General features: G+C 37.8%; 1 protein-coding gene across 1 annotated transcript; it reads left to right on the plus strand.

The window, feature by feature from the left end:
• Positions 1-2,909: 2,909 nt before the first annotated feature.
• On the plus strand, positions 2,910-4,888 carry LOC129237851 (uncharacterized). Its single transcript, XM_054872809.1, has 4 exons — positions 2,910-3,137; positions 3,214-3,405; positions 3,947-4,143; positions 4,213-4,888. Exons 1-4 carry the CDS (start codon positions 3,081-3,083, stop codon positions 4,721-4,723), a joined length of 957 nt encoding a protein of 318 aa, XP_054728784.1. The 5' UTR covers positions 2,910-3,080; the 3' UTR covers positions 4,724-4,888.
• Positions 4,889-12,312: the final 7,424 nt, after the last annotated feature.

Genomic DNA, 12,312 nt, shown 5'->3' on the forward strand with positions numbered 1-12,312 from the left:
CTACAAGAAACAAGTACAGCCATTCTAGAAACTCACCCTCGTAGGACTGTGTAATTAAAAAACGAATCCAGATCAGTAAGACGAATATCAACCGAGTCATTAACGAGATAGAGGCCAAAATCGTCAGCATGCAACTGGGCCTTGGAAAACTGCGATGCCGTAGGGCCAGTCAAATGAAATTATATTCCAAAATATGCGAAATCAAAACAATACTAAACTATCTAGAAACTGAATTAAAAAAAAATTAAATAAGCGTCGAATTTCGTTAACTTTTAGTGTAAAAGAGATAATGTTTTGAAAAAAAAAAACAACAAATGTTCTTCAAATCATTCTAGTTTCACGTGTTTCCAATTTTCTTGTGTTAGCGGTACCATTGGGGTATTTTTCTTCGAAAAAGCAATTTAAAATGCGTTTACCGTTAGGTGATTCCAATATATATTTGTGTTAACAATGCTTTTCTCCTTATTTTTGAACGCATGGTTATTGAGGAAGCGTGATTGCAATAAGACGATGCACATTGCCTCGCGAAACAATCAATTTACAGTCTGTGTCAGAAAAAAGGAACCGCGATTATTCATGAAGTATACATAAAAGATATGTATTTAAATTTTTTTTTTTACATGAAAGTATGTACAAAACTACGAGTCGCAATTACTCAATAAGCCGTGTAGTCTCCATCGTTGTCGAGTATAGCCTAGCATTTTCTCGGTGCTTTGAACTAGCTTTTCTGCGTAGCTCGTCGACAAACAGGACTAGATTTTTCGAACTTCACGCACGAGTTGCTTTAAATCATGGACTGGCCCTCCATCAATATGCGTTTTCATAGTTCCCCACACATTTTCAATGGGGTTGGCGTCTGGAGACTGGGAAGGCCAGTCCATTACTGTCACGCCATTTTCCTGTTTTGTTGTTTCTCAATGTGTTTTTCTGAGAGCAATGGCTTTGATGATGTGGGACGGTAGGATATATTCGCCTTCTTCAGTCGACGTTCGATGGTGTTGATACTCACATCTATTCCCTTTTTAGCAAGAACTGATCGTGCTTGGCGTAGTCACAAAGAACGGTTCCGCATAAAAAGTTGGACGATCACTTTATCCTGCTTTTTTGTCGCCATTCGCTTCAAGCAAAAAGCAGAACGAAATATAGAGGGTCTTCCAATAACAGGTGTTATTGGTAAGTGGATTGCGCTATCGAGAGATGATTAACGGTTTTTTATGGTAGGAATTGGATGGTATTGATCTGGACAACGTTTATTTTCAACAAGACGGCGCTACGTGCCACACAAGCAACGAAACCATTGATATTTTACGGCAAAAATTTGCGGCCCGTGTTATCTCTCGAAGAGGTGATCACAATTGGCCATCGAGATCTTGTGATTTAACACCTTGTGAATTTTTTCCTTTGGGGTCACGTGAAAGACAAGGTCTACGCCAACAGCCCAGGGTCGATTCAAGACCTCAAAGATGAAATCCGTAAGGTTATCGAGGACATAGGGCAGCCACTTTGCAATTCGGCTATGGAGCAAATGGTTTTTTATGAGGAGCTTTTTCATGGCAGAAATATTATACACCCGGAGGTTATGCCATTGCCTGCCAAGGGGCGTCCGCTATTAGAAAAAAAGTGCATGTAGCATAGTACACTTAACAGAAGAGAAACTTTGAACGCAGACAAAGAAAGAGGGAGAGACCCGAGGGAGAATGAGAGAGAAAAAGAATATATATTTAAATAAATTCACAACATTTGCAGAGAATACAAATAGACAAAGTTTACAAAAAACGCAAAAGGGTCGACCGTTGTAGGTAAACGCCGGACACAAACCGTGGCAACAACGCGCACTACTCCGAGCGTTTATCACCCGCACAAGCCCAGCGATTCCAAAACCGCAGCAACGGCACAAATTACCGCAAGGCAATACCAATAAATCCGAGGCCGGAAGGATAGCACTTTATAGTACACTTTATATAGAAATAAGCGCCAACAAGTAGGCACTAAAAAAAAGCCAAAATATTGGGACCAAAAAACGCCCCAAACAGTAGGCACCAAGGAAATATAACGCCAAAAATTAGGCACCAAAAATATATTTCCTACATGTTTGCACCAACAAACAAGCACCAAAAAGTAGGCAGTGTTATTATATTTCTCACTAGAAATTAGCAACCACAAGCAAGAACTCAGGAAAAATGGCCTAAAGTGTATCTAAGATATATATAAGGTATAGCTCTCTCTCTCTCTCCTTTTCCTCTACGTTATATCTCTCTCGCGGAACAAAAATGCCCAAAACGTTGCATAGCCTTGACATTTTACTCTCCATTCTCGCTCGTCCATCGACGCCTAAGAAGTTTCACTTCAAAAACTTTTTCTTCCAACCTACGTCTTCCGAATGTTAGTCACGCACCGACCCATTCGGGTATGGCGGTCGACGTTTTCATGTATAATGAGGGGAAATAATGAAAAACAGGAATTCATTTGGACAACTAAAACAGACACCCATTATATTTAACTATCTTTGTATTACGTTGAAAACTTCTGCAGAAAAGGCGAAAGCTCACACGAAAAAATTATGTGCTGTTTATAAAACTTCCCTACTTTCGGAAAATATTACAACTCAGGTTGTTTGACCTTACAGAGAAAAAAAAAAACAAAAAACTAAAACGAATCTTTTTGCTGCTGTTTAGCTCAGTTTACAATGAGACATTGACTTTATTCTCTACTTAGCAGACATGCATCTCATCTGCCCCTACTAAGTATTCGCGGTTTCATAGCATCAATGACTTGGCTTGCGTCTTTTTAGCGACTTTTATCTAATTTCACGAGAATTCATAGCACGCAATTCTGCACGAAGCAGCGCAATGGATGATGTATGCGGTAGATTTAAATAAATGGTAGATATATAAGCAAAAATATTTTATATAACGGTTTCAAACATAAAGTAGCGGCCGCTTATGCCACATCGAAGCGTTGGATAAAAAGTGTACGACCAACGAAGTTTCATGATTAGTAAAATAATAGTAACTTAGTTTTCTCGAAATAATTGTGTGAGTTTTTGAAAGTGCATTTTTGCGAGTGCTTTCTTGTGTAAAATGTCAGTGAAGATTATGTACGGTGCTTTAGTACTAATTTTTATTTTTGTAGTTTCGGTGAGTTTTACTGAAGTGAAAACATTGATCCATTTCAGAAAAAAATTAAATTAATATCAAATTTTATTATGCACAGGTGAATGCGGGTTGTGTTTGCCATGAGAAGGGCGTCGATTATTGTGAAAAATGCAAGGCACCAACATTTGTGCGGCCCCAACCACGTTACGCCTATAAAAATCCGGCTTTCGACCTCACACCTATTGGCGGAACTTGCTCCTGCAACAAAGTATTCGTTGAACCGGCTGCACTGCCCAAGCCATGTGGCAAAGTACGTGATGCCTTCCATTGGCTGCGGACATGGAATAATTTACTGAAGCGTAAAACGCTCAGAGCTGTGATTAACGCCAAGCATGAATGCATTAATCGCTTGCATAAACGTCTTACTAATCTAGAGAATGTCGAAACAGAATATTTGCCCATGACCACCTAAGCGAGCGCTCAGGGTGATCAGTAAATATTTGTAACGGCAATCATACCACTTTTTCATATTTTTACAAGTGCGCTTGCATGCAGTTTTCATCTTTGTACATACCCATTTACATCCATACATACATACATTGGTGCATTGGTACATGAAGCAAGTGTGTCGCCAGCATCGCCAGCTCATTTGTACAACCCATTATCAGCATATACAAGTACTTAGTGCAAACAACATCTAAATCATCATTGCATTCGTCGGACGTGTGCTTTAAGTCAACAACTTCAGCCGCGTCAGTTTATTTTTCTATCACTTGCACGCGTTCGACGCACTATAGCTTTAAACTGTTTCGTCTGGTATTAACATCAATTTTGTACTTCCATTCGACTAGAAGCCACCACCGCCACCGAAATATCCCCCATGCAAATGTCGATCATCGCAACCGCCCAGCTACTATTCACCGTCACCACCAACGCCTAAATATTCGCCAGGAAGCGACTATTACAAACCAGCTCCGCTACCACCAGCGCCGCCGAAACCTTGCGGTTGCGCTTATGCACCAGCAGTGCCTGCTTATCCTCTACCCGAGTAAGTGCAGCAAAGCAGGAAACTCTAATGCTGTTTTCATTCTAACCCTTTGCCGTTCATATATTTCAGTTTGACCTACGCAAAGCCCAAGAGCAATTCCATACCCGCTGACCCCATTAGCATTAGTCTCGCCTTGCAGGCTAGTAAAGCCACAGCGGTACCCGAAGCGAAGTTAGCTTATGGTTTCGCGAAGACACCAATCGACAGTTTGAAGAAGATTGCTCTCTCTAAGGTACCGGAAGAGCATCTTTTCCAGTTGAAAAGCGAAGTGATTACGCTGAAGAAGCCTAGTGCTGCAGCATCACCTTCCTCTGAAGAAGAAGAAGAACCTGAAGAGGAGGAAGCAGTTGAGTCACCAGATGAATCGCCCACGCTAACGTACAACCAATTGGGTTATGTGCCAGAAAAGTTCAAGAATCCGAAATTTCGTAAAATCTCTTCAAGTTATAGTGCTGATTATTATTCAAATGAAGCTCAACCAATTCCAGACAAAGTAAGGGTGGATTGTGGTTTTAGACCTGGACGCATTGCGGAGTACATCAAGCGAAAAAACAATAAGCATCCCGCTGACAACTATTAGTACGATTAGGTTATGCATTTTATGAAAGCACAGAACGATTTATAACCCCGAAATGTAAAAAAATTTCGTAACCCTTAACACTTCGTTAGAATAAGTTTGTTACCCTCCTATTTATTGTAAATAAAACATTAGCATAATAAAAGGTAATACTTTTACTTGCTCCTTATCAAATGTGTTGTTATTGAGGCGCTTAGTCGCGATTCACACACAGAGGCATCTGGAAGGGAGACACTGGAGATTCTCTTGTGATGTCTCATTAGTGGTCACACGGGCAACATTGTTTTCGGCAACATTCGTAGTTTCTGTTGTTTACTTCTTTAAGTCTGACAAAACGAATAAGAAGCATAAAGCGTGTCGCCAGTACGGGAAACAAAATCATTTAATTTAAACAAATTAAACAAATTAAACAAATTATTTAATTATTTATTTATTTATTTCAGTATTCATTGACATTTCGTCATGGAAAGACTTACGCTTCAACAACGTTTACAAATCGAACAATTGTAGATATTACGAAAATCGGTGCTCTATGAAAAGTGTTCATCGCGGGCTCAGGCCAACTTATGGTGGCCCATTTTTGGCTTAATGGCTACGTCAATAAGCAGAATTGCCGTGTAAGTTCTGAAAACAGCCCATTGATCCGTTTCGCCAGAAACGAGGTGGCGCTAATGTAATAGTGAATGGCGACCGCTGTCGCGTGGATGCCGAAAATTTAAGCCCGTTAGCTCTACAATATTTGGTTTGGTGCCATACAGCCCATGAAAAAATGGATTTACTGCGTCGTAATTTCGGCGCGCAATTTAACTCTCGACCAGTGGATTGGCCACTAAGCTCGTGTGATATCACACCTTTGGACTTTTATTTGTGGGGATATGTAAAGTGTAAATGCTTTGTGGATAAACCAGCTTCGATTGGGATATTGGAAACCTACATTACTAAAGTTATTCACGAGATACGACTGCACACAATTCCGTTGCTTTACCGGTTTGCTAGTTGGCAGTCTGGCAAATATATGTTTCTGTGAACGACCTTTCTGGCTTATTTCTGTCAGTTTTGAAGCAACGAGCTCGGTGTGAATACCTTTATTGTATTATGTCGCTGCAATAAAGGTTTCTTTTTCCTCATTATGAATTCCAAAGCACCCCAAAGCTGAATTCCCTTCGAGTTTTGCTTAAATTACGAAATAATGGAATGTCTTATATTTTTAGCGAATTACATATGAAATTTTTTTTTTCTATGCGGGTTTGCAGCTAATTAATTACACGGTGCTACAAAATAAAAAAAAACGAAAGAACTTTTCTAGTGATATAGTGCACGTTTTAGGTCAAGACCAGTACAACACAAAACTGTGTTTAGAAAATTCAAAACACCCTCAAATTTTTTATTTATTGTTAAAAACCGATTTATGGTGTTTTTGATGAAGTAAAAATACATAACTAACCCATTTTTCAACCGATTTTTTATTTCAGTATGGTCTTGGGAAGGGGAGTGTATGTGCGTTATGAATGTACATATATAATTCTAAAATTGAACCATTGACGTTCAAAAGAAAATTTCAATAACAAGCTTTGATTTGTGCAATTTTTCCACTTTTTTTCAATGTGATATAATTTTTTAGCTACTATTCTCCAACGGGCTCCACAAATATATACATATTTTTAAACTCCAATAAAATGTGCTCGAAATAAGCTATTTTTCATCTTCATACATTGAAAACTGTAAAAATTAAGATTAAAAAAAAAAGCTTTTTCCACATTTTTAAAAATCCAGCTGAACCGAGACTGCGAGAGAATACCGCATGACCGATAGTGCTTTACTGCACATTGTGGCTACTTTTGAAAGACAGCAATAAGTTTACATAACAATGAATGCATCTAACATATCAAAACTCATTATAACCCAAACTTTCCTAATCCCAACTGACCAACCGAAGCTTGCATGACACAGCAGAACCGCTTGCAATTTGCTGGTCAGCATGTGCAATTTAATGAGTGTGAAAAATTATCACTCTTGAATGATCAAGACCTATTAAAACTTAGCATTAGTGAATTTAACCTAACCTTACCTAACCTTATTTAAATTAAGCTAATCTACACACAAACGTAAGACAATGAAATTAAGTGAGTGCCGAGCGAAAATATGTAAATAAATTCACAGAGCTTGTAAATCTAGCCTATACAAACCAAACAAAAGATAACCTAACCTAACCTAATAGAGCCTTACCCTGGCAACGGCGTCCCGAAGGCGAAGCGTTGGGCGAGCATTCGGAACGCATTCGGCACGTTGGCAGAGACTTCTCAGATACACCCACACTGCTCGTCACTTGTACGTGAAACAAATGATACGTCTTACAAACATAGAAGATCAAGTGAAATTTTTCAGATTGTAATTTTAATTTTTGAATTAAAAAAGTGACTTTCAATAAAAACTTTTAATTCAAAAATGCTTCATTTTTTAAGAGTATTGACGTGATAACGTCTTATAATTCGATTTAGCCGGCTGCACGCACGAAAAAATGTGTCGTTACCTTGCTCATTAGTGTTACCTTGCTCATTTGTCGTTACCTTGCCGTTACCTTGAATGAACTACAAGTGAAAGCGCGGAACGAACAAAGCAAACGAACGGCAACGTTCGACATCTTGCTCTCTCCTACTTAACTGAGCGTATATATGTATGTATATGCGCATATGTACATATATAAATTCACGTATTTGTATTTGCATATGCCTTCTTATTGATTATTATTAATTTGACGCGGAACGAACGACAAAGAGCACAATCGGCCCCCGCGTTCGGCAACGTTCGACATCTGGCTCTGTCCTACTTGAGTGAGCATATATATGTATGTATATGTATGTATATGCGCATTTGTATATAATTTCACATACTTGTATTTGCATATGCCTTCTTCCTGTGTGCATGGTAATGAACCATTTCTCTGTTGAGAATAGGGCGATGATAGAAAAAGTAGGAAATGAAAGGGAGTGTTTCGAGTGTAAAGTGTCTTGAAAAAGGCAAATCGATGATGGTGCCTCTTAGTGTTGTTGACTTATTAACGTCTGATGCACAATCGAAATTGAAGATATCTTTCATGAATTTGATAAATGTTTCGTAATTTTTCACGTTTGTGTAAATGTAATTTGACCTATTCCATTGCAATTCCATTTACCTCCTCCTCTATATCCATACAAAATATCTATCAAACAAATAAAATTAAAATTTTGTTTTGAAAATTGCAACCATTCCATCAATATTTTCTTATGACGTTGTCACGTTAAACTATCGTCAGTAAACCGACTTTACAGACAACCTCTTTTTTATGTTCAAATTAGCCACTCTTGTATTACATGGAAAAAACTCAGCTCAGATTGCGTTAGATTCGTTCAGGTTAATGAAGTTGGGTTAGGTTGACTTTAGTTACGAATTTCCAGTAAGGTTAAGTTAGGCTAGCTGTTTTGAACCGAGTACACATAGAAGTACAGTGCAATCGGTTCAATTGTGTTACCTAGGGCTATATTTAGTGAAGTGAGATTAGGATAAGTTATTCAAGGTTACGTCGAGTTTGGATAGGTTGGCATTGCAAACTAATCAAAATGACTTCCTTTTGCAATGCAGAAAAGCAGCACAATGGGTTCGATTGTCTCACATTGTGTACGGTTGGATTGATTTCGATAACGTTAGGCTAGGTGAGGTTTAGTTAGGTAATACTACGTCCGGGTAAGGCAGAAAATTGCAGAAGTAAGTCAGCAAATTGCGTTACTTTTTGCATTATTTTTTTTTTTTTTTGACCCGTTCTTGACTAGGAAAATGTATTATCAATTTTGATGAAATAATGCTTATTAGATTCGGAATGGACATAGGTATGAGTAAATATACTTAATTATGCACGTATTTCGCGAATAATAACGGAGAACCGCATTAAATTTGCAAATATGAAAGTAGTGAATAAAACTTTCAGTTTACTGATTTTTTTGTTTTAGAAAAAAATCCGTTACTTCGACATATTTCGATCGATTTTTGAAATTAAAGGCTTTTTACATTTGGAATAGACACAGCTATAACACTTTCTACTAATAAATAAACCTTCATTTCAATATTATCGACAACATCTCGTTAAACTCGCAAAAATTGGAAAAATTTACTACAATTTAAGTTTTGTGTTGAAAATTCAGTGGTTATTTTTGCTTAGCGTGAAAAATAGAAGACATACGTCAGAAGGACTAACATTTACCTCAACAAAACTGTTTCAAGATTGGAAATCAGATAAAATGCAGACGAGTTATGAATTTGTAGGTGTCGAAAAACACCCAAAATCGGGTTTTTAACGATAAATAAAAGATTTGAAGGTGTTAAAAATTTGTTTGAACACGGCTCCGCGTCGTTCTCGGCTAGATCTACAGTGCTCATCACGTCACTTCAAAAGTTCTGATTCACTGTAGCCCGTGTTATATGAGTCTACATAGTCAAGCTTATGCTGTTCAGTTAACAGTTTTGGTTAGCATTTAAAATAAGCACGTACCTACTTTTAGGCTCGGCTAATACACATTCTTTCTAGCATTTACATCATTAACATATTTTAACGAATTATAAGCTGTTTTCGTTAAAAATTATCGATTCCGATTATCGCAAACTAGATGACAACAATTTTGGTGCAGTTAATTCAAACGAGAAAATGAGAATTAATGGTTTTAATTCAAATGGTGAAATTACATTATCGAAAAGTTATTGAATATTTGGCTTATTTAATTTAAATTTTGTTTTAAAAATTCATGAAATGGTGCGAAAAGAAAACAGCTGTTTCCGAGTGGCATGACCGTAGTGACAGGCCGTCGACATCGAAAACTGATGAAAACATCAATAAAGTGAAAACAAGTTGATCAATAACCGCAAATTAAGTATCAGAGATCTCGAACATTGCGTATATTCATCATCGTCGGTTCCTGTTTGTCCCATGCGAGCATAGGGCCTCAATAAAACACCTCCATCTGGTAATGTTTTTTGCAAGAGACTTAATTTCAGTGCAAAGGCAAATATTGTAGTCAAAAGTACAAAAAGCGTTATTAGACGACAGTCTTTTCGTTAGATTTAATAAAATTTAGTCGAAGAATTTCCTAATAATCACCGGTTTTACCTACCAAAAAACTGATAGCGATGAGGTAAATTCCGATTATATATTGTATATATATAATTGGCGCGTACACCCTTTTTGGGTGTTTGGCCGAGCTCCTCCTTCTATTTGTGGTGTGCGTTTTAATGTTGTTTCACAAATGGAGGGACCTACAGTTTCAAGTCGACTCCGAACGGTAGATATTTTTTATGAGGAGCTTTTTTATGGCAGAAATACACTCGGAGGTTTGAGATTGCCTGCCGAGGGGCGACCGATATTAGAAAAAACTTTTTTTAATTTTTTGATATTTCACCGAGATTCGAACTAACGTTCTCTCTATAAATTCCGAATGGTAGTCACGCACCAACCCATTCGGCTACGGCGGTAAATTCCGATTATGAGCTTTAAAACATATTAAAAACTTTAAAGTATTATATATGAAATTAATTTTCGTTTTGCTTCACAGTGGGAAATAATGAAAAAATGCTTAAGAGGATTTAGTTACAAAGTGCAAGTTTGAAGTGGCTCAAAAATCGAGTTGGTTTTTGAGATTTTGTTTTTTTAGCATTTTCTCCATATGAAATAATTTCGAGCATTGGTGATAGGAAGAAAACGCATAACACCGTAAACAAAAATGTATCAAAAATCAACGCGAATTTCGATCCTCTTTGGACTGGTGCAATATTATACTGAAATTGAATAGGCAACGTGTTTCGGGATTTTCGCTGAGATGGAAGATCAACATCGTTCGCTAATTTGCTTTTTGTTTTTGGATGGAGAAAAATGCGAGGAGATAGAAGCAAAGTTGAATGCTGTTTATGGGGATGGTTCTACGCCATCTCCGATCACAGTTAGATATTGGTTCAACGAATTTAAGCGTGGGCGAACATCCATTTTTGTTGAGGAGTGACCAGTCGGCCCGATGGGTAACACGATTGCTCTCACAAGCAACAACAAGCGGATGCGGCTGTTAACTTCGCAGCAGTGTTCGGAGCAATTTAAGCGAGATCCGAAGGAATTTTTGCGTCCAGTTGTCACCGTTGATGAAACCTGGATTCATCATTACACACCAGAAACTAAGCAACAATCAAAACAGTGGATTTCTCCCGGTGAATCTGGCCCATAGAAAGTGAAGACAGTCCCATTGGCCGGAAAGGTCATGGCGCCGAATTTTTGGGATGCGAACGGCGTCATCCTCATGGATTTTTTTTAAAAAAAGGAAGAACAATCACTGGTAAATACTACAGTGAGTCATTGGACCCGTTTTACAAAAAATTGAAGGTGACACGGCTGCATTCACGAAAACGAAGGTGCTGTTTCACCACGATAACGCACCAGTGCATTCATCCGGAGTTGCCGCCGCCAAACTACATGAATTGCGTTATGATATGCTGCGCAGCTCCCGTATTCACCCAATCTGGCTCCCTAACATAAAGAAATGGCGCGCGGGAAAAAATTTGGTTTGACCAGGAAGTCATTGCCGAGATAGGGGCGTATTTTGAAGAGTTCGACAAATCCTATTTTTTGGAGGGCTTAAAAAAAGGCCGGAGCATTGGGAGAAGTGTATCTTTCTAAACAGGGACTACCTAATATTTCCCACAGCTTTTCTTCCATTTTAAAGTAGTTATTTATTAATATTAAAATCTCTGTATACACATTTTGGTTTCGTGCTTACTCTACCTTATAACAGAAACGATATTTCCCAAAAACTACGCAATATCATAATAAAATGAGCTCTTTTGCAGATCCTGTAAAAAATTGGCATTAAAAAACGTGCTGCATACTTTTGCACGGCTATTTTTACAAACAGTCACTTTTTCAGATTCCGCCGCCGAGCAAGTGACAGTCATTCATTTGACAGCGTATTCTTCGAACATATTATATTAAAACCCTGTCTTCATTTGTTTAAAATCATTTCATAAAAAAGTTTTAAAGAGTTTTTCCTGAATGGTCAAAAAAGTGTACAATATGTTGTACTAAAGCCCGAAAAAGTGGTAAATGAAGATATTTTCTCAGTGGCATTTCTCGGAGCATGAGATTAAAAGCCAACCAACACAGTGTAAAAATCATAGATGTACGAGGCGCACCTATTTTGTGTGCCTCGAATGAAATATTTTATCTTCAATAATTGGCAGGAAAGGGCTAAACATCTTTTACAACCCGATCAAAAATATTCCCATGGAGTTATATGCCCGCGGATTAATATTTTCTCGAGAAAGAAAATACTCCAATTCTAAGTTGCAGGGGAGCAGGTTTTTCTTCAAAATGTTTTGAGTAGGAAGCTCGAATATCGAAAGAGATGAATTCTACATTCTTGACAATTCGCAGTGGTGTGAATTGTGTCAAAAATTTAAGTTATTTCAAAAAAGTTGATAAGATATTAAATAACTAGCAAACCCGGCCCGCTTCGCTGGGCACACTAAAATAAAATAGATATGGTTTAGAACAGAAAATATATGGTTTTCATATTATTTATTTCTTT

This window comes from Anastrepha obliqua, chromosome 2, assembly GCF_027943255.1.
Source record: "Anastrepha obliqua isolate idAnaObli1 chromosome 2, idAnaObli1_1.0, whole genome shotgun sequence".
Taxonomy (NCBI): Eukaryota; Metazoa; Arthropoda; class Insecta; order Diptera; family Tephritidae; genus Anastrepha; species Anastrepha obliqua.

Bases quoted from the DNA above. Each gene is read 5' to 3' on its own strand.
- LOC129237851 (XM_054872809.1), top strand. From the start codon at position 3,081: ATGTCAGTGAAGATTATGTACGGTGCTTTAGTACTAATTTTTATTTTT. The intron at 3,406-3,946 runs GTACGTGATGCC...CCATTCGACTAG, and splicing joins TGCCCAAGCCATGTGGCAAA to AAGCCACCACCGCCACCGAA. The intron at 4,144-4,212 runs GTAAGTGCAGCA...CATATATTTCAG, and splicing joins CCTGCTTATCCTCTACCCGA to TTTGACCTACGCAAAGCCCA.